Source organism: Macrotis lagotis, chromosome X (assembly GCF_037893015.1).
Source record: "Macrotis lagotis isolate mMagLag1 chromosome X, bilby.v1.9.chrom.fasta, whole genome shotgun sequence".
NCBI classification, from domain to species: Eukaryota; Metazoa; Chordata; class Mammalia; order Peramelemorphia; family Peramelidae; genus Macrotis; species Macrotis lagotis.
The window spans coordinates 451682155-451705427 of NC_133666.1; the positions used below are offsets into that span (position 1 = coordinate 451682155).

Consider the following 23273-nt stretch of genomic DNA (forward strand, 5'->3'; position numbering starts at 1 on the left):
AAGTTAAATGATTTGCCCAGAGTCACCCAAGTTAATAAGCATCTATGGCCAGTTTTTAATTCAGGTCTCCCTAGATATGGAATTGAATCCTATTCTACCAAGGCCTGAAAGGGCTGTAATTTGCAATAGCCTGAGTTGAAAACACAGACTGCTTTGAAGCATTAAACTCTACAGCCTACAATACTATATGTGCTTTTAATAAGACACATAAAGTGTTTTTATTAGAATATATTTAAGAGCAATGTTAGGATCAAGAGCAGGACAGCTAGATGACACAGTGGATAGGGCACTGGCCTTGAAGTCAGGAGAATGGGAGTTGGAATCCAGCCTCCAATATTGACTAGCTGTGGGACCTTGGGCAAGTCACTCAACCCTGATTGCCTCACATCCAGGACCATCTCCAGTCATCCTGATTCATGTCTGGCCACTGGACCCAGATGTCTCTGGAGAAAGTGAGGCTGGTGACTTAGCATAGCCTCCCCCTCACTCAAATCCAATTCATATGCTTGTCATGGCATCATCTCCCTGGTGTCATGGTCTTTTTTTTTTTAATTTAAGGAAATAGAGTTTAGTGGATTGCCCAAGGTCACACAGCTAGGAAATTATTAAATGTCTGAGGCTGGATTTGAACTCAGGTCCTCCTGACTTGAGGACCAGTCCTTTATCCACTGCACTACCTAGCTGCTCCATGCCATGGGGTTCTTCAAGAATGAATGACAACCATAATTAGGATCAGGAGTCAAAAGCAAGCAAATGTAAATGCATTAAGTTATCTTGGACAAGTACCTAAATGTGTGCGTGTGTGTGTGTGTGTGTGTGTGTGTGTGTGTGTGCGCGCACAAGTATATATAATATGAATCAAAATAATCTTAAAGTAGGAAAAACATTAAAAATGTCTAAAAAATCTAATAGGAAAGCTATTAAATAAAAAATAAAGATATTAAATTTAATACTAATTACTTTGGCATAAATAAGGAAATATTATTTTAATAACATAACCTTATGAAAGAGGCCGCGGAGGAGGAGGCCGGAACTGCGGGGCGCAGGCCGTGCTCGGCAACCGAGGCCAGCAGCAGGAGGAGGAGGACAATTTAACATCTAATGAAAAATCCTTGCAGAAGAAATAGAAATGGCAGGCTTCCCAGATAATTTCCAGTGGCCAGAATGTGAATGCATTGATTGGAGTGAGAGAAAAAACGCAGTTGCATCTGTAGTAGCAGGTGTATTGTTTTTTAAAGGTTGGTGGATAATGATTGATGCAGCAGTGGTATATCCTAAACCAGAACAAATGAACCATGCTTTTCATACATGTGGAATATTTTCCACATCAGCTTTTTTCATGATAAATGTTGTGTCAAATGCACAAGTGAGAGGTGATAGCTATGAAAGTGGCTGCTTAGGAAGAACAGGTGCTCAAGTTTGGCTTTTCATTGGTTTCAGTTTCATGTTGATGTTTGGTTTGCTTATTGCTTCAATGTGGATTCTTTTTGGTGCATACATTACTCAAAATACTAATGTTTATCCAGGACTAGCTGTATTTTTCCAAAATGCACTTATATTTTTTAGTACTCTCATCTACAAATTTGGATGAACAGAAGAGTTATGGGGATAAATCACTACTTGCATCAAAAATCATTTTGTTATATTCTTTATGTATAAATTTTCTCTCAATTTGATTTATATTTTGCTAGTGTGTTGTACATTAAATGTCAAATTATTTTCCTTTGATGCCAATTTTAAAATATTCTGATGTAGTTTCTACCCTTTATATTTCATTGAATAGATTGTGAATAGGTACATATTTGGATGTATATATTATAAATGGTGGAAAACACCCATTTTTTATTCTTGACCACTTAAGGTTGATCTTTGTTTTCTGAGCAAGGTTGCATCATGTCACTTTAAAGTTTACTGGCTGTACTAGTGTTTGCTGTTCCTATCTACTGAATATGTACAAAAATAAATCAGTGAATAACAATAACCTTACCTGCTTAGGGAAAACTACAGGAGCTAAATGTGCTTGAAAAGTGCTTCTTCGGTCAGTGATTGGATCTCCATGCTTAATTGGCGGTAGTTCCTCTACATCTATATGATGAAAACATGGTCTACTTTATTTTCTTTAATAAGTGCTTATTTTCAACTTCTAAGAAACCCTGAGGAGTTGGGAGACCTTAATTAGCAGTAAATTAATTTCCATCTCACTCTTCAAACTTTTTCCTCTTTCGACAAGTCCCCATACAAAATTTACCCTTCACGCTGACAAAGTAGACCCTTTTCTACTTCACTGAGAATGACAGGCCATATGAAAATTCACTTAAATTGCTCAGTCCACTTCTAAGTAGTTTTATTAATTTTTCCCATTTTATTCCTATTTCTCTTTTCAAATTAAAGCTTAAAAAGGCTTATTATAGAAATTAAAGATTTTCAAACAAACATTAAAATTTGGAAATGGAGACAAGTAAGCCACTATTAAAAGTTATTAAATTGGTATAAGAACTTAAGATAAAACAAATGAGACTACAAAAATAATTTGTTATAAATAATGTAAAATTAGTCTGCCAACTTAATAATGAACTTTCTAAAACTACTTAGTTCTGAGATTCTCAAACTTCTGGAGTTTTGATACTATCCTACTTTATTTCTTTTACTTCATAACCCTTCTCATTCCTTCAAAGTGCTATTAAGCTTCACTTTCCTAATCTGTAAAATGGCAGTAACAATAGTACCTACTTTGCAGAAATAATGTATAGTAAGCATTTTATAAAACATTAAATCATTATACAAATGTCAGTTATAATGATGTGAATGATAATGATGTAATGGATGCAATTTCAAAATAAACTAAATATTCAATGACAATATACCTGATTGGTTTTCAGTAATAACAAAATCCAGGGTTTTAACTGTATTTTTTGACTGATGATCAAAAAAATAATCATCTTCATAGTCAACATCTTCCTCTTCAGTTGTCTTCTTTATGGCTGGGCCTAGGTAGATACATACAAAACATTAAAATTCTTAGTTTCCAATGACTGACCTCTAAGGCTTAGCCAAAACTAGGTCAAGTGGGTGGCCTACATATGAAAATCAACATGAGCTATCCCAGGTCCTCTTCTCATAAGTTATTCCTCTTAGTCTGCAAAATAAGCCTTTGTTTTCCCACAAAATCTCTAAAACAAGGTTATTATAGAAAATATTTTTCCCAAATGAAATCCAAATAAATTTTAAAATATCATCATGGGAACACAGACAGATAAAAGTAAACTTTTATTTAAAGAATTGTTGATGAAGTACAATTTAGATAAATGTGTTAGGGAACGTAAAAATATTTAAGACAGCTAATTTCACAGTGGAAAGAGCATCAATCTTAGAATCAGGAAGAAATGAGTTCAAATTTGAACTCAGACACTTGATGCTACTAGCTCTGTGATCTTGGACAAGACACTTACCCCCACTGTCCCACAAAAAAAAATGAAAAAGGAAATAGATAGCTAATTTAAGATTTAAGGGGGCAGCTAGGTGGCAAGGTGGATAGAGCACTGGCCCTGGAGTCAGGGGAACCTGAGTTCAAATGCGGCCTCAGACACTTAAATTACCTAGCTGTGTGGCCGTGGTCAAGCCACTTGACCCCACTTGCCTTGCAAAAAACTAAAAAAAAAAAAATTTAAGATTAAGGCATTTCTCAAAGCATGCTAGGGCAGTGGTTCTCAACCTGCCTGCAATTTCTATATTTTACTACTGTGTTTTTATTTTACAATAATTCCCTACTGCTAAAAGGCATTATAGCACAATCTCAAGAATTAATCTTTATTTTTAGAAAACTAAAGTCATTTGGAAGAATAGCTAGATGATTTACAAAACTAGAGGTGGAAATTTTGAAAGAGTATGAAAATAAGTCAAAAGAAATACTGACATCAATAGGACACCCTTAATCATATATTTTTCTTAAAAGTTCTAAAATTATTTGCACCTATAACTATAATACAAACACTTACTGCACAAATGACTTAAATACTTAAAATAATTACCTCATCTTTTTTTCTTTTTTTTTTGTAGCACATACACATCATGCTAAGACTGGCTCTCTGTTACTGATTGTCTGTGGAATTTATATTTCAACTGTTACTTATATGAATTAATTATTAAAACTCCAGACCCAACTTATAACAATTTTACTAATTATTATAAGAATGCAAATTTCAATACAAATTCATATCAAATAATTTTCCAATGTAAAGGTTATTCTGATCAGTGGGAAAGGGTTCAAACAGTATTCCATAAAAAAATATATTAGTAATGTCAATTATTTACTGAAAATAGTCACTCCTTTTCTAGAAAGGGGAGACTGATTTCAGCAGATAAGAAATCATACATCTAGAGATGAAAGGGATCTGAAAGGTTACCTAGTCTATACCCCTCATTCTATAGATGAGGAGATGTAGCTAAGTGATTTGCCTAAAGTTATATAAGTAGTTTGTGGCAAAGGGATTCGAATCCAGAGTCACTAACTACCAAGCCAGTGTGTTCTTTTCATTGTTCCAAGATGAGCTCAATATTTCCAAAAGTACGGACTTTGGTTCTAAAGATTTCTAAGGAGTTAAACAGGACTTTTCTTAAAATAAAAAAACCACTGTTGGTTTTGTGGGATTCCAATAAATAGAGTGAGATGATAACGTTTATGGAAGCTTTGTTCCTGATCAAGAGCAAGCTATAGAGAAAGCTGATCTATATGAAGAGTGGGATGGGGTGAGGTAAGAAGAAAAGATAAGCACCTAGAATAACATCTTTTATATAGTACTTTCAGGTTTATAAGCACTGGGAATAATAATATTTCTGTAATGTTTCCAATAATATATCTATTTGTTGAATATATAGATATATTATTTTTATAATGTACATAATCTTATTTAAACCTTCCTACAACTCTGTGAAGTAGATAACATTATTATTTCCATTCTGCAGGTAAGGATAATGAGCCTCAGGGAGATTTAAATTTGCCCAGTATCACAAAGCTACTAGGTACTAAATCAGGATTTGAACTCAGGATTGTCCTGTCTTCAAGTGCAGGGTTTCATCCATTATGCTATCTGTTAATTTCCAGATGGAACAAGAGTGGCAAGGTTATAACTGTTTAGTGCAGTCACAAGGTGGGGGCCAAGGGATTCCAAGGATCCCACTCTACTTTGCCCTGAGATCTTGGACGATAATGACCTTCCCCTGCCCCATTCCCCTTTCAGTGATTACTATTGTGCACTTCCATCAATATTTTGTACCCCCTAAATATTCCAAACCAAATTATTTAGGCAAACCTGCTAAAATAATCTATTCTTTCATAAAATAAATGAGTCCAAAATATCATGTTCAAGTATTCTGCTGGGGCTGAGGAAAATCTAACAAGCTCAAATTACCAATCAGTGGAAATAAAGTACATTAAAGAAAAACTTAAAATGCTATATAAATGTCAGTTTTTGTTAGATACATATTTTATAGCATATTCTGTAACATACCCATCAAATCAAAGAAATCTGTAACTTTAGAAAGCTAGAAATAATCGTGGAATTCATGTACATGCATGTATACATGTGTGCATGTGCATGTAAATTGCAAAGGAAATGCCATAAACAGATGGGCTTCCCAACAGAAACTTCTCTCATAAATCCTTAAATGGGAATCCAGACAGTCATCTGAATAAGTTTGGAGGTCCAGGTAAGTTTTAGTCACTAATTCATTAAAAACAAACTGAAGTTGAATGTTAAATCCTACCTGATTCTAATAGCTGAGACTTTTCTATTAGAACTTCTCGAATTTTCTCCACCCACAAATAAAGAATACTTTCACCAATGTTCTGTCTGAAAAAAAAAATCAAAACAAAAAAGCCAATTATTTCAAAATAATTTCATATTCAAAAAATATTTGAAGATATCTAATTGTAACAGTCTGTAGGTGTTCTGTAATCTACAATAACAAGACTTACATACAATGGCTTATGTGGGTGTCTTGTAATTTCTGCTTTGGAAATGAAAATGAAAAATGTATTATTTTGGAATTCTGACATTTGAAAACTATGGTACTTTTACAAAGTAGACAAAGAGAGGGAGTTAGGTGTAGAGATCACTCTAAAATTTGAATTTGATTATTCACAAATGTGAAGAACTATGCCTAATTGCAGAATGATTAATTATTACCATCTATCACAAGTTTTATTTACGGTATCACTATTGAAATTACGAAAATTACTGCAGATTTTTCAAGCTTTTTAAAAGATTTTTATCATCTTTCAAAGAGGCAGTTAGTATATATCTGGATATGGATAAAGTAGCAGGACTGGGGTCAGGAAGTCTTGAGTCCAAATCCATGCACTATGTGATCTTAGGTGATTCATAAAGTTCAGTTTCCTCAACTGTAGAATGAAGAAAATAATAGCACCTACCTCCCTGGGTTGTTGTGAGAATTAGATGAGATAATATTAATAAAGCACTTGAAACATAGTAGATATTTAATAAATGCTAGCTATCATTATCATTATTATTATTATTATTATTATTATTATTATTATTATTATTATTATTATTACCTTAAATTTAAAATTGTATCTTTTCTTTCCTGGAAAACTAGGTGCTTGCTTTAACATAGTGAATTATGAATCTGTTTTTATTTTAAGTACCTGGAAAAAATGGAAACAAGGAGATGAAAAAGAAGTAGGAGTTCATGACTTTACAAATGGACAATACAATATCTATACATGGCTCCTGCCCTGATTAAAAGTGAGAGGAAAGGGAAAACTATCCATGGTGGCAGATATATGTTAATTTATTTATATTGCCTCTTCAGGGGCACTAGGACAAGGGGATCCTGGACCATAATGGTGTCATTGCTTCAAATGTTTAGTAACTCCTCTACTGGAACTCATCTCCAGTAGTCTCAATAAGTCAGACGAAAAAAAGACCCCAATTCTTGACCCAAAATGGTATTTAAACAACTTGGCCTTATTCATTTTGACTCCAAATGGCTCTTGACTATTTCCAAAAGACACATCCTTCCAAGGGAAAGTTTTACCACAATTAAGAATAGGCAAAAAATTCTTAGAGAATTTTAAGACTATTCAAAGAAGAATTCTAAGAATGTCCAAAAGGAGGCATACTCATGTTAGAAAATGAATCATTATTTCTGAGTCAACTGTTATTCCTCTCTCCAGAAGCCTAGAGACCCATCATCAAATACTTAATCACCTATACTTACAAATGTTAATCAATCAATAATAAAGTCAGTCAATAATAAACATTTATTAAGCACACACTCTGCATCAGGATCTGTGCTAAGCACCAGAGATAAAAGGATAGGCAAAGACAATCCACACCTTTACAATCTGTCTGCATTGCAGTTGGGAGACAACTAGTGAAAATGTCCAGTCTTAGGGGGTAGTGGGGAGGCTGGGGAGGGGAAAGGTGTAAGCAGATAGATGAGGAATAAGAAGGAAGGAGAAGTAATGAAGGACTAAATGTTTTTTAAAAAAAAAAAAAAGAATGTTACATCTGATTCCAGAGGTAACAAGGAATCATAATAGTTTATCGAGTAGGCAGTGACATGGTCAGACCTCTGCTTTAGAGAGATCACTCTAACAAGTTGGACTGGGCCAAGAAGAGATTTAGCAGGAGGATCAACCAGCAGGCTATTGCAATAGTTTTGGATTTTCTCAGGAAAATAGTGTGATGCCCATTATGCATGCTTATGTTATTATTTGTATTATCTTCAACAATTTTTCCATCAACACTATCATAACCTTTAGTACCACTAAATACCTTTAAAATGTAAAAAAAAAAATGAAATACCAAATAATATTAGCTGATGATGGTAAAAATTTATGCAACTGATTATCCCAAAATTTAAGATGCTATCCATCTTATCAAAATATTTAAGGAGATTTAAAAAAAGTTTTAAATAGATTATTTTTACATAACTGAATTAGGTTCATGTTCTTTTATTTACACTAATTGTGATTCCTTTTATTATAGATCCCATTACTGTTTTTCTCAGTCAAACAACATGAAAGAGGCTTTTAAGCAATTCTTTTTGAAAAAATTTAACTATAAATATTATCACCTAAATTATAGTTATATCTAATTTTTGAAATTTTGTAATAATTCCTTATGAAAATTTTTGAGAAAAAAAACATATAACCCTTTTGTCAAGTATGTTGTATAGAGAATTCTTGTTCAGGTACAGGTAAGCCTAGATGGTTTTGAGATCTCCTTAGCTCCTCTTTTACTTTTAACATGAATAAAATGCATAAAAGTTATAAAACTTGCTATATACAAACAAGTTAGAAAATGTAACAATTTATTTTTCTACTCATATTGTTTTATTTTTTCAGATGCTCTCTTGTCATCTTCACTAGGACTAAAAGTTCATGTTTCCTTTACATTTTATGAAAATTACAATAATATGGTCCTCTGTTTTGTGAGACCATAGTTCAAGGACCTTATTTGTAACTGCTATCAAAAACCAGCAGGGGGAGTTCAACTGCTTTTCAATATTTAAAAAAGCATTGAATAAAACTAGATTTCATTGTTAAAGAAAATAATTTGCAAGTTCCCTTCCATACTACCAGAATTGAGATAAAACTTAACATATTATGTGAAGTTTTATTACAAAGGACAAAAAGTGAATGAAAGAGAATTTATTCAAAGAATGAATTCTGCCTGGATAAAGAGCAATGCTGTGAAGATTCCGTGTGGTAGTTCTTTGACCCAATACAGCCTAGTCTCAACAAAAAAGATAATGGGTTGAGTTACCTGTAACAATATTTTTATATTTAAAGGAATAAAAATGTATACTGAAAGGAATACAATCAAAGGAATTAAATAAAAGTGTTCTGATATATTCCAACAATTGATGAAATGGAACACGGATTCTCAATCTTTAATATTTATTTAATATTAAACAATTTTAGAATCATTGTGGGGAATTATGCAAAAAAGTGACTAAAATTTCCATATTCTTTCAAATCAGAAACTCCATTACAATCCCTATATACACAACAAATACTTATAAGCAGCACTTTCTAAAGAACTGGAAACAAAGAAAATACCTAGGGGCAACTAGGTGGCAGTGGATAGAGCAAAGGCTCCAGAGTGAGGAGTACCTGAGTTCAAATTTCGACCTCAGACACTTAATAATTACCTAGCTGTGTGGCCTTGGGCAAGCCACTTAACCCCACTGCCTTGAAAAAAAAAGAAATACCTATCAACTGAGGAATGGCTAAACAAATTGTGGTGCAGGAATGTAATTGGAATATTTCTGTGCTGTAAGAAATAATTAATGCATAGAATATAGAGAATCATGGAAAGATAATTATGAATAGGTGAAGAAAAAATTAAGCAGAGCCAAAAAAATTATATCTAGTAACTATAATAATGTAAATGGAAAGAACCATACACTAAAAAAATCAAAAACTAATGTAACAAAACTATGAAACTCAAGCATGATACAAATGAAGAAATATGAGAGGGCACTCCCAATTAACCACTTCACAGAAATGGGTTACACATTACACATGTTTTTGTACCTTTTCAATGTATTAATCAGCTGATTCCCCCCCCATTTAAAATCGCTATTTTTAATATGAGCTGGACAGAGGAAAGAAGCAACAGTAGGAAATACTATAAAAAACAAAACATCCATAAAATAGTTTTTTAAAAAGCATGGATTATTTGAAAGGTATTCACTCACCTAGAAAATGGTTTAGATATGTGAGGAGGGCAAGTATGGGGTTACTCACAGTAGAGTATTCTTTGCCTTAAGGAATCATGGAATAATGAAAGATTTAAACTGAAAATAAAAGTTGGTTCCCAGGCAGTCAGCCCTACAGACTTTTTATCCAAGGTTTCATGAGGAGGTTACTTCTACTCTCCCTTTCAGTGAGGAGGCAACTTTAAGCCTCTCTGTCAATGCTCTAAACATTTTGACCAAAGTGGAACATTCAAAAAACCCAGATTAAAGCATCTCATTCTTTTCTTCCTTAAGGAGTATAGTTCTAAGACTTGGCATGGATCTCAGAAAAGTTGGCTAACTATTGTGTTAAGTCTTTATATTATATTTATATCTTTGCCTTTTATATCTATTTATATGTGAAATATCTATTTGGTAAGAAAGAAATGGGAGTTGTTCAGAAATGACACTTCCATTAATTTTCTGATTGAGTTTTAGTTTGTTTTTCCTCAGAATGATCAATAAAGAGGAAGAAGAAAATAGTAAAAGGTTTTCTCTCATTCTTGAGATTTGCTATACTGAACAAGGTAATCTCACAACTCCAGAATATTCTTAAATTTTATGTATTTTAGCAAAATTATAGTGAGAATACTATTGCACTTTGACATAATGACATTATATATTCAATTTTATGATTAGATTTCTCTTGATATTCTTTTTTGAATGTGGTTAAATTAGAAACTGAGAGTTTAAAGAATCTGGATATTTGGATAACTAGAATAAATTTTCTTAAACAAATACAATGCTGCTTGTCTCCTAACACTGCCATATATCTTCTGCCACAATATTGGAGTTAGTAGAACACAGACATTGAACAGAATTTACTTCAACCCTATATAATACCCATGCGTTCTTGGAACAGAACAGTAAGGCATGCATAATTTATCAAAAATTAAACTAGTTCCCTCATGCAAATAACTATTTGATCATGATAATTCTCATTTTGCTGAACAATAATTTGTATATTCTGTACGTTTACAATGATGGTTTTTAAACTACAGACTTCTAAGAATAAAAACTGCTTTCAGAACAAAGTTTTATCATCAAAGTTAAATGATACCAAATTTACAAAGTTTTTGAAAAGCAAAACAAGCATGGGTACATGTGTTTTTCCCATAACAACTTTAGGCACTATCATATCTACTTGCACTAAGTACTATCTATACCTGACTGCATGACCTAAAAAATAAACTTTAAAATGTGAAAAGTAGGGGCAGCTAGGTGGCACAGTGGATAGAGTACTGGCCCTGGAGTCAAGAGTACCTGAGTTCAAATCCGTCCTCAGACACTTAATAATTACCTAGCTGTGTGGCCTTGGGCAAGCCACTTAACTCCATTGCATCCAAAGAATTGTGGAGTTTGAACAAAGATCAAAGATTACCACCTTCAATTGCAGAAAAAAACATAACTATCTTCTTATATAATTTTGCTATCTCTTATACTTTATTTTTCTTCCTTAAGGATATGATTTCTCTCTCATTACATTCAACTTAGATCAATGTATACCATGGAAACAATGTAAAAACTAACAGATTACTTTCTGTGGGGGTGGGGGTGGGGGACGGAAGCAAGAATAGGGGAAAAATAACAAAACTCAAAATAAATAAAATCTTTATAAAAAATAAAATAAAATGTAGAATCAAGATGCAGGAAAAAAGGTTTAGAGCAAAACAAGTCAGTTCCAATATTTCCAGCTTTGAAAAGATAATAGCTCTTAACCTTGAAGATTTGGTTTCCCCAACAGCTAATAAAGTAATTCTGAAGGGATTGATTGTTTTTGTTGGTTTTTCTGGGGGGGAGGGGGTCAGTTTGTTTTATTTTAACTAAACCTGGGAAATCATCACTGTAGAAAGGGCCAAGCAAAAAACTACCTCTACCAACACAGCTTAACAACTTCTGGGCAATTTGCAGTCTTAGAAAACTGCTTGAGGCAGTGAAAGATTAAAGGATTTGCCCAGGGAAGGACAATCAGAGTCAGGGGCAGAACCTGAACCTAGATCTTCCTATCAGATCAGTTCTCATTTCCCTAAACCAGCAGCCTCTCAAAACCCCAAAAATGGAGGAATGACCCGTCTAGGATCACCATTTCCAATCCATGTCTGTTAGCCTTGATGAAAAGACAGGTCATTTGACCGCTGGGTCCTAAGTTTCCACTTCAGTAGCAAGTAATGCCTAACAAGGTTCTAGTGAAGACCCAACCCAATCTGACTCATTTCTCAGTTTTTCCTTTTTTGTCATTGTTATACTACCAGGAGCTGTCTTCAGCCCTAGGAAGAACTGGCTTCCTCTAGAAATAATGCCTCTCACACATACCGAGAATTAAGAACACTTTTAATGATTTTTCTGCCTAATCTTACAACTGCTATAATATTCAACCATTATACTAGAAAGTAAAATCTGTCTAAGGCACAAATTGGTTTTGAAACACAAGTACATGATGCATTAGAGAGTCTAAGTGTTTGTAAAGGGGGTTCTGAGTAAGCACAGAATTCTATTTTTTTAAAAAACACAACTGGGATCCTTAGGAGTGATGTCTGCTATTATCCAATGTGGACCTATCCAGACCCTATTAAAACATAAGAAGAATCTCCTTTTCTTTCTAACTGGAAGAAAATATTCCCTGGAGTTCCACTATACTTTGACAAGGAAAAACTCCCATTACGGGGAACAGGCAGCTGTTAACAAAACTGTTGTAGTTAAGCCAGTTTATAGTAAAGCCTGACTCTTCAAGATGCTATTTGGGGTTTACTTGGGAAAGATACTGGAGTGGTTTGTCATTTCCTTCGCCAGCTCATCTTACAGATGAGGAAATTACAGCAAACCACAGCTAGTGTCTGAGGCCAGATTTGAACTCAGGAAGAGGAGTCTTCTTGATACTAGGCTGGAATTCACTTTGCCACCATAACTGCCCACTCAACATTTAAAGTATACAGGGATTTAATCCATGGCTACTATTCAAGACTCTGGGTATAGATGCCACCTTTCCTCTTGATAACAATGCTACCCTAGCAATTCCCTCCTGAAATTTAACATGGGGAAACCATCCCTGGAGAAATAGAAATCTTGAACCTGGTACAATATGTAGTGATTTCACATTTGTTAGTATCAATACTTTTTTTAAAAAAATATTGTTACTGTTAAACAGAAGTCAAGATAAACTTTATAACTTTATATAAAATCTAGCAAAGGTAGATAGTGACCAGACATCCATGAGGTGGAGAGTACGTTTTCCCATGTGGATTTTCAGTGGTATCACCTTTCCATACTTGATACCAATCCCCTTTTCCCCTACAAATAGTAAGTACTTGCTTAAACAACTGCCTATAACCACTGGATGTTTGCTTCAAAAAGTTCTGGAACTTTTCAGAAATATTTTGTATTGGAACAATGAATTCAAAACACAGACATTATGATTTACATTGTTATGCTATAATTATAAACCATTAAAATACTTGCTGATATTGGGCTTAACTTGACTGTTCCATGCTTTAACCATGAGTAATGAAACTTGCTATGTGAGAGAGAACCTATTGGATTATATATGTGCCTTGTTTATTGCTTGTGACCTCACTTTGATACTTTGTGGAGCTATATATGATGCCAAATGAGCAACCTAAAACAAACAGAAAAAAGTCAATGTTTTTGTGAAGTAGAGGGAAAAAGAGGATAGAAAAGCTAATCTGCCATGACTCAGATTTATTAAAAGCAAATTTTAAAAGTTCAAAGGAATCCTACAAAAGATCTACCAGGAAAGTAAGACCAGACCAATGAGAAACTCTCAAAAAAAAAAATAATGAAAATTTAGAGAACCAAATTCAATAAGGAGAAAAATAATAATAGCTAATATTTTCAAGGTTTTCAAAGTGCTTCATATATATTACCTCAGGTTGTTTAAAAAAAAGACTGATGTAAATGCACACAGAAGTACATTTTTAAAAGGTCTGTAAGATGGAAACAAAGACACAGGTGATGAACCACAACAGTCTTAAAAGACTAGCATCAGGACATCAGGAGAGCAAGAGTTCAGAATGAACTGAGGATTGTGACAAAACCAAAGAAAAATAATTTTAAAGTGCTTGTTTTTCATTATTTGTACAAAAATATTCATAGCAGCCCTGTTTGTGGTAGAAAAGAATTGGAAATCAAGTAAATGTTCTTCAATTGGGGAACAGCTTAGCAAACTGTGGTATATGCATGTCATGGAACACTTGTTCTATTAGAAACCAGGAAGGAGGGGAATTCAGGGAAGTCTGGAAGGATCCGCATGAACTGAGTGAGATGAACAGAACCAAAAAAAACACTGTACACCTGAACAGCAACATGGGGGTGATGGACTTACTCATTCCATCAGTGCAACAACCAGGGGGAATTTGAGGCTGTCTGCAATGGAGAATATCATTTGTATCAGAGAAAGAACTGTGGAGTTTGAACAAAGACCAAGGACTATTACCTCTAATTTAGAAAAAAAAACCTGATATCTTATTATCTGATCTTGCTAGCTCTTTTACTTTATGTTTCTTCCTTAAGGATGTGATTTCCCTCTCATCACTTTCAATTTGGATCAATATATACCATGAAAACAATGGAAAGACTGGCAAATTGCCTTCTGTGGGGGGGGGGGAGATAAGTAAGATTAGGAGAAAAATTATAAAACTCAACATGAATAAAATATTCTTTAAAAAGTGCTTGTTTTTGCTATATTTTGTGAAAAAAGGATCACAAAGGAGATGGGACCATTCCCTACAGTTTATGTAACAACAAATGACAAAAGGGAGAAGGAGCTCTGCTCAACTTTTAATTTTTGTTTTCTTTACCAAAGGAAATGCTCTTTATATTATACAGTAAAGAACAAAAGTCAGTAAGTAGAAACACATGAAAAGTAGGTAGAGAGGGAGCGGGGGGGAGGGGAGCAGAGGAAAAGAGCACATAATTCTTCTTGAAGAATTTAACTGCATATTCAGATGATAAAAGAACTGTCAGATGAACTTAAGTCAATGTCAATTATCTGTGAAATATTATGGAGAATGGGAAATGTCTCAAGGCTTGAAAAGGGAAAATATTGTCTTGATTTTCAAAAAGAGATATTAGAGGCAAGTCAACTTTACTTGTATTCCTGAAAAAATTCTAAAACATATTATAAAGATGGTTGATGAACATCTAGAAAAAGAAGTGCAGTGATTACAGTTTCATCAAGCCAAGTTTCTTCAACAACAGGTCAAACCAGGCAGCTAGGTGGTACAGTGGAGACAGCACTGACGCTGGAGTCAGGAGGACCTGAGTTCAAATCCAGCCTCAGACACATAAAAAAATTAACAAGCAATGTGACTTTGGGCAAGTCACTTAACCCCACTGCCTTAAATAAATAAAAACTTAAAAAAAAGAACAGATCAAACCCAACTTTATCTAGAAGTCATATGCAGAAAGATAGGTAAACAGTCAATGTATTCATTAAGAGTCTACTAGGTGGGGCAGCTAGGTGGTGTAGTGGATAAAGCACTGGCCCTGGAGCCAGCAGTACCTGGGTTCAAATCCGGTCTCAGACACTTAATAATTACCTAGCTGTGTGGCCTTGAGCAAGCCACTTAACCCCATTTGCCTTGCAAAAACCTTAGAAAAAAAAGTCTACTAGGTGTAGGGGTGGCTAGGTGGCACAGTGGATAGAGAACTGGTCTTGGACTGAGGAGTACCTGAGTTCAAATCTGCCCTCAGACACTTAATAATTACCTAGCCGTGTGGCCTTGGGCAAATCACTTAACCCCATTGCCTTGCAAAAACCTAAAAAAAAAAAGTCTACTAGGTGCTAGGCATTGTGAAAAGTAAGATAGTTCTTGCCCATAAAAGCTCATAGTCTAATGGACTAGAAAGCATGCACAGAACTATTGTGTATGAACAGGACATATAAAAGAATTAATCAAGAGAGAAAAAGCATTAGAAAGATCAAGAAAGGTTTTTCTATAGACGGTGGGACTTTGAGACTTAAAGGCCATCAAACTTGTCCAAGTGTGAGGTGATGAGAAACTGCACCAGGGTGTTAACAGTCTCAGAGGACAGAAGGGGATATGTTGCAGAGACAGAACTTCGGAACAGATTGGATATTGTGGGGGAAGACATAGGAATCAAGAATGACACCTGAGTTGGGTGGTAGGCTGGAAGAAAAGATAAACATGAGTTCTGGACAGGCTGAGTTTAATGTTTATAGGACATGCAATACAAAACACCTAACAGGTAGCTAAACAAGTGAGCCAGAAGTCAGCAAGCAGAGAGGTTAGGGCTGGAAAAGGAGATGTGAGAATTAATAAAAATTTGAGGGAGCTGATGAGATCACCCAGTGAAATAACATATAAGGAAAAGAGAAGAGGGCCCAAGACAATCATGGTTAGCAGAAACAACCTGGATGAAGATGTAGCAAAGGACATTAAGGAGTGGTCAGACAGGAAGGAAGAGAACTAAGAAAGCAGTGTTACAAAAACCTAGAAAGAATAGAATGATCAACAGTGTCAAAGACTGCAGAGAGGTCAAGAAGGATGAGAAGTAGAAAAAGGCCATTAGATTTGACAATTACTATTATTAAGCAACTTTGGAGAGAGTACTTTCAGTTGAATGATGAGGTCAGAAGACAGACACATAAGAGAATGAGAGGAAAAGAAGCAAATGCATCCAGTACAGATGGACTTCTCAAGGACTTTAGACACAAAACAGAAGCATACAAGGAACAATAGTGAGCAAGGATCAAGGGATCATGTGATGGCTTTTTGAAGATGGGGAGAAATGAGCATGTTAGCAGGCAGTACTTATATTTCTGGACCTGATTTTGAAGAACAGATTGCTGAATTAAAAATGGAAAGAAAAGTATGGCCAAGACACTGCTCCAGCTTAGAATGCAAGAGAAGGAAGGAAAAAAGCCAGGCTGTCTAACAAACATTTTAAATCTTCAAAGAGCTGGTTTTTATAAAAGTTTAGATAAAGAAGAGGATCTCACTGATAAAAACTCTACAAGGAAAAGTGGGAAAAAATAAAAAAAAGCTTTCAACAATAAAATTCCAAAATGAAAATAAAAAGCAATTAATGATGAAGAAAAGGCAGCTATCAAAAGAGACCAAAGTGATATATGTTGATCAACTCAGATTTTTTTAAAGATGAGTAAAACAATGAAAACAAAAGCAGACAGTTGAAGATAAATAAAAAAAAATCTTCTTTAAGTATATTGTAAGAGGCACTAAAATCAGAATGAGTTGAGGATGCATATTAAACCTAAGGATAAAGAAAACAGTTTGTTAAGACCTCTGCTTATAATAGATGGAAAAGGTTTAGTACACAACAGAAAAATGACGAAACTGCTCAACTCTTATCATGCTTCTGTTTTTTTCTGACAAGGAAAACTGTCTTTGGAATGGATGCTATTAGTTTCTAGAAAAAATCTAAAGACTTCATAAAATATCCCATTCAGAAGAATCTATAAACAAATAGGAGTTGCCATCACACAGGACTTTTATATAACAGCCAATGATATTTTTGTTGTTTAAAAGATTTCACTGAAGTGATGTTTAGATCACAGCTCTGAAACTTAGGAGAGGTCAATTCTGTTTTCTCATCTGTAAAATGAGGTTATATACAATGATCTCGATGGTCTCTCCCAACTCTAACATTCTATTTTATATTTTTAATGGGGCTTTGTTCTCCAATTTTGTCCTGATATCACCAGGACTGGTACCCCAGGAGGGGGTCTAATAACTATACAACATACTTCAGTATAAATGCCTCAGTGAATGTTGACATATGAATATCTATGTGTATGGTTATGAATAGGAAGATTAATGAAGCCCCATAACAAAACCCATCTATCTTTAAAAACTGAAATTTAGTCTTTGAAGCTCTATTTTGGTCTTCTCTCTTTGTCAGTATAAAAGTAGTGCCATATTCTGAAACACTGCTAATTTGGTATCAATAGGACTAGAACAACAATAGAACTTTAATCTGATGACCTAATATAATGGATCCAAATTAAAAGGAAAATTATTTTTCATTTTAATATGTAAACATTAAGTGATTATTATTTTTAAGACACTAAGTCTTATTATTCTTACATATTTATTACACATGCATTACTTATAACTAGTTAAATGTTTCAGGGTTACCAATTTTTATAAAATCCAAAGAAATAGCAAAATGAAAGCAAATATAACTGCACCAATGTTTACCAGCTACAGCATGATGTTCTTATAGATTTTAGGTTTTTTAATTATCAAATTTGGCATCCAAACAGTACTACAAAATGAGATTTTTTTTCCCCACAAAGTTTTTCAAGTTTTTATCAGCAATTAAGCCTATATTATTCTTACTGTGAAGGCAGTTTTTAAAATTAATTTCACATACTTCAGTTCATAAAATGCACTGGAAATAAGAAGCACTGATAAGGAATTTTTAAACAAAAAAAAAAAATGATGCCTTGCTTACACATATATTTCCTCAAGGCTGTTTCCTAAGTTCACACGATCTTGTCCACTAAGCCAAGGAGCACTGTAATTAAACAAATATAATGAGAAGCACATCACTGAATTATTTTGTGTTCAGATTTTTTCAGGGAACAAAGATGAATTTAAGCAAAAGTTTTTCATGTTATTTTTCAGAAGTATTTATCTTATCTAACAGACATCTTTACATGTTACCTATGGTAATATTTCAAAATCACAGAATCTGATCAGAGCTAGAAGGGATCTTGGTAGTCATTTAGTCCAACTCATACCTGACTGAGAATTCCTTCTATACCATATACCAGTCTCTGCCTAAAAAATCTCCATGGAAGTCTAATACATTTGTTAACAGCTGTAACAACTTTTCTTTGAAAAGACTACCTGTCTTTATTCTCATCTTTATTCCCTGACTTCTGGAATTAAGCAGAATTGTAGCTCTTCTTCTATATCACAGCCCTTCATATAACTGAAGAGATCAATCATATAGCCTCAAGTCATTTTTTTTCAGGTTCAATGTACCTAATTACTTCCTCATATCGTATTGCCTCCAATCCTCTCAATACCCTGTTCATCCTCCCCTAGACATGCTCCAGCATGTCAATATTCATCTTAAATGCAGAATAGAATAGGACAAGGGTCTCCTTTCTAGATATTAAATGCAAATTAAACTAGAATTATCCTTCTTGGCTGCTTTTCTCAACACATTCCAAGCTTTTAAAATAACTCAGATTTTAAGATTATTGTCTTCCACCTGGAAATTAGCGTTATATCAAAATTGTTTTACTTGATACTCAAAACCTCTACTTCAAGTTGAACTTATCTTTTTTGTTACAGTAAAGTCAAATTCCTTTCAAAATCAATCAACAACCAACACTAATTTAGGTTGATTAAAAAAAGGTTTCATTTTCCATTTCCAAAGATAATTTTGTAAACTATTTTACAAGGTTAAAACAATTTTATTCTGCTTTTATTATATTTTTTGGACTGTTCTTCTATCTATCTCATGCTATTTTTCTAACCTACTGCTTTCCAAATTGGTAAAGTTTATAAAATTATAGTGACTATTGTTAAATAACACCTTCTATATAAATCCCTGAAAAACGCACGAAAATCATATTTTTAAAAAGTAATGGGGGTGGCTAGGTGGTGCAGCAGATAGAACACTGGCCCTGGAGTCAGGAGTAGCTGAGTTCAAATCCGGCCTCAGACACTTAATAATTACCTAGGTGTGTTGCCTTGGGCAAGCCACTTAACCCCATTAGCCTTGCAAAAAACTAAAAAAAAAAAAAAAAAAGCAATGTAAGGATAATTTTAGAAAATGAAAATAGAAGCCTTACTTACTTCAGTTGATAAATGGGTGGAGCTGTATCTGGATATTCAGGAGGCAAAATCACCTATAAAAAATTTAAGTATTGATTTTTATTAGATCAAAGCTCAAAAAATGCTGTGAAAATGTATACATCATTCAAATTCCATAATTACCTACTTTGGGAAATAAATTCATTCCTTTGTTAGGTATTAACTTGCTCTTTATCATTATGTATCTGAACATAATGGACAGCAGTTAGAACTCAGACTAGAGTAAAGAAGACATGAATTCAAATCCAGTCTAATATATTTACTGTGTAATGATTCTGGACATGTCATACAACCTCTCAACTTCATTTTCCACAATAGTCTCCTATTTCTAAATGGGAGAATTACATCAGAAACTACCTTACAAGAGTGTTATGAAGATCAAATCAGATAATATTTGTAATAGCATAGAGTCTGAAACATAATAAATACTTAATGCATGCTTGCTCCTTTCCCTTCCCCTCTGAACTGAATTGTATTTGAGTTTAATTTGAATTTAATAAACATCTATTAAGTGACAACTATGTACTATTCTAGATCCAAGGTTACAAAGAGGATTTAGTCCTTATCCTGTCTCAGACACTTAATAATTACCTAGCTGTGTGGCCTTGGGCAAGCCACTTAACTCCTTTTGCCTTTCAAAAAAAAAACCTTAAAAAAAAAAGACATGAGGGGCGGCTAGGTGGCATAGTGGCTAGAGCACCAGCCTTGGAGTCAGGAGTATCTGGGTTCAAATCGGATCTCAGACACTTAATTACCTAGCCATGTGGCCTTGGGCAAGTCACTTAACCCCACTGCCTTGAAAAATCTAAAAAAAAAAAAAGACATGAGACATAGCCAATTACTTTCCTGAAAGAAACATTGGTATTGTAAAATAAATGTGGAAAAGCATAACATCCATTAAGATCTCTTGAATCTGCCCCTTTCCGTCTATATATATGACCACCAACCTAGTTCTTGTCCAAATTGTCTGGATTATGTATGGCAAGTCTCCTACCTCAATTCAAAGATTGCGGCCTCTCTCCTGTATAAACCTGGTTTTTACACATAGGCTAAAACCATCTTCCCAAACACAAGTCTGACCAGGTCAGTCTATTTCTAGGATAAAATTCAAAACCACCCTATTTAGGGTAGTTTTGGAAAGTCCTTTGCAATCTGGCTCAAAAATTATCATTCTTAACTCCCTTCATCTAAAATGATCTGTTTTGCTATTCTCCAATTTAGCACTCTATCTCCTGTCTAAAGGCTTTTGCACAGGCAATACCCGATCCCTGAAGTTTATTTCTAACTTGCCCCCTACCCTCAGGCTCCCTGGCTTCCCTCAAGGTTGTGTTACTCCTAATAAACTGATTTCTCCCTCATCCTCAAAATATCAATTCCAAATACAGTAGTTAGTGTTTTGTAACCCTCTGAGAACAATGTAATCTCCTTAAGGGCAAGGACTAGTTTTTTTTTTTTATTAAAGATTTTATTTATTTTGAGTTTAACAATTTTTTCCCCAACCTTACTTCCCTCCCCCACCCCCCACAGAAGGCAACTTGTCAGTCTTTACATTGTTTCCATGTTGTACATGGATCCAAATTGAGTGTGATGAGAGAAAAATCATATCCTTAAAGAAGAAACAAAAAGTATAAAAGATAACAAGATCAGACAATAAGATATCAGTTTTTTTTCTAAATTAAAGGGAATAGAAGGACTAGCTTTTTTGTTTTATCTGCCTAACACTTAGCATGTTGCATAGTTCATAGGTGTCACTTAAAGGATGGGGATTATTAAGGAATCTGTCATAATGCCAAAGGCATAAAGTATAGTTGATTGACATTCCACAAAAATTTTTTTTTGGTCAGGTAATGGGGTTAAATGGCTTGCCCAAGGCCACACAGCTAGGTAATTAGTAAGTGTCTGAAGCCAAATTTGAACTCAGTTCCTCCTGACTCCAGGGCCAGTGCTCTATCCACTGTGCCACCTAGCCGCCCACAAATTTTTTTTTTAAATACTACATTTGTATTATGTACTTATACGTTTCGGAAAATATTCATACATTTCGGAAAATATTTATACATTATAATTATAAGATAATTGTAGGAATAGGAAAAACAAATCTGGACAGTATTTGACCCCATAACTCTCCTTGACCAGACCCAGTAGGTAAGAGATACAAAGGGCTCTGCAGATTATAAACCATGCATGAAAATAAGCAATACATTTAATACAAAAATCAGTCTCCTCAGGGATTTTCATGTTTTCTTTCAAATCGACACTGGGATCAATACAAAAGCAAATACTGCTAAATCATCCAATTTTTCTCATTTTTTAAGAGAAAGCTGTTTAAACTATTAACATAAGGTTCAGGAACAATATGAAATTGAGCCCTCCAAATACAATCAAGAATTGTCAAAAATCACTTCAGCATGCAAGAGGAATTATTTTTAAAAAGCACACACAGTCATAAAAGAGCAAGTACTGTCACTTAACAGAAAAAAGGGGGGGGAGGGGATACCTGTAAGCAGAGAGTCCATTTGGGTTTTTCTAAATTATCACTGATCTTAATACAGAATATTCTGTTATCTTCATCAATGACGCACCACTCATCACCATATATGGAGGACAGTGCTTCAATCTCCTCAATCTGAAACGAAGTAAAACGTAACGCAAGTTCAGATGAAAACCTGCCATGACAGCAAGACTAGGTCCTTGGGCCGCGTGAGCGCCTGTGCTTGGGGCTGGCGCGCCTCTGGCCCGGCCGTCCGCGCCGGCCGTCCGCGCCGGCCGTCCGCGGCCCTCGTCCGCGGCCCTCCGCGGCCCTCGTCCGCGGCCCTCCGCGGCCCTCCGCGCCTCCGGGAGGAGTGCGGGCGCGAGGCGGCGGGCCCGGCGGAGGCGGAGACGCGGGGCGGCCGCGCTCCTCGGGGATGCGGAGAGGCCCGGGCGCGGCAGAGCGGCCGCCCCGGCGGGCTACGGCTCACCTGCCTCTGGCTGCCGTCGGCCTCCGCCGCAGCCATGGGCTGTCGCTGGCTCTCACCGACAGGACAAACCGGGGCAGATCCAAGCCGGTCCGCCAGAGACCCGGAACCATTAACCCAGGCGGCGGCCGCTTCCGGGTCAAGGACCACCCAAGCGGAGAAGCCGGAACAGGCCCCCGGCAAACGCCGCGGCCTTCAGTTTGCGCTTTAAATCTACGTAGCGCTTTACGTCGGGGCGTCGTACGTCGCGTGCGGCGCGCTCCGTGCTCTGCGGGTGCCTTTGCCGCTCTGCGGGGCCGGGGCTGCGGCACCTGTGGGTCCCCGAGCAAGACTGCTAAATGGGGGCCCGGCAGGCATCCCGACCTGTCACATTGGGGCCGCATGACAACCCTGAGGAATCCTCCATTCAGCCAACGAGGCAGCTAGAGGTTTTGAAGGGGCTCAGCCGAGGCCACACAGAAACATCTGAGGCCGGATTTGAACTCATTTCCCAAGCTGTAGCTCCCAGTCCAATGATAATATAATGCGAACTTTCTCCTAGAGTTGTTGTGGGGCTCAAAGGAGATGACAGGATTCTTTGCCACCTTAGAAAATCTAAAACTAGGGGTGGCTAGGTGGCGCAATGAATAGAGAGCACCGGGCCAGGAGTACCTGAGTTCAAATGCAGACCCAGACGCTTCATAATTGCCTAGCTGGGTGGCCGTGGACCCCATTAAAT

General features: G+C 35.6%; 2 protein-coding genes across 5 annotated transcripts in view; one reads left to right on the forward strand and one right to left on the reverse strand.

Moving 5' to 3' along the window:
• Positions 1 to 22748, reverse strand: part of IMPACT (impact RWD domain protein) — a 66642-nt gene extending 43894 nt beyond the window's left edge. For 2 of the 4 annotated variants that reach the window (XR_012472491.1, XM_074207009.1), the window contains exons 1-7: positions 22559 to 22690; positions 22096 to 22224; positions 19581 to 19633; positions 18223 to 18285; positions 5764 to 5849; positions 2865 to 2987; positions 1988 to 2085 (exon numbers count right to left, since the gene is read on the reverse strand). Coding sequence is in view for 2 of the 4 variants with exons in the window: in XM_074207009.1 (XP_074063110.1) it covers positions 1988 to 2085; positions 2865 to 2987; positions 5764 to 5849; positions 18223 to 18285; positions 19581 to 19633; positions 22096 to 22224; positions 22559 to 22594 (588 nt within the window). In the remaining 2 variants the exon portion in view is untranslated. Of the gene's footprint in view, positions 1 to 1987; positions 2086 to 2864; positions 2988 to 5763; positions 5850 to 18222; positions 18286 to 19580; positions 19634 to 22095; positions 22225 to 22558 lie in introns of all 4 variants that reach the window. The other 2 variants (XR_012472492.1, XM_074207010.1) reach the window with 1 other exon arrangement.
• LOC141502335 (transmembrane protein 50B-like) lies at positions 1097 to 1724 on the forward strand. Its single transcript, XM_074207011.1, has one exon. The coding sequence runs from the start codon at positions 1130 to 1132 to the stop codon at positions 1589 to 1591; it is 462 nt and encodes a 153-aa protein (XP_074063112.1). The 5' UTR covers positions 1097 to 1129; the 3' UTR covers positions 1592 to 1724.
• Positions 22749 to 23273: the final 525 nt, after the last annotated feature.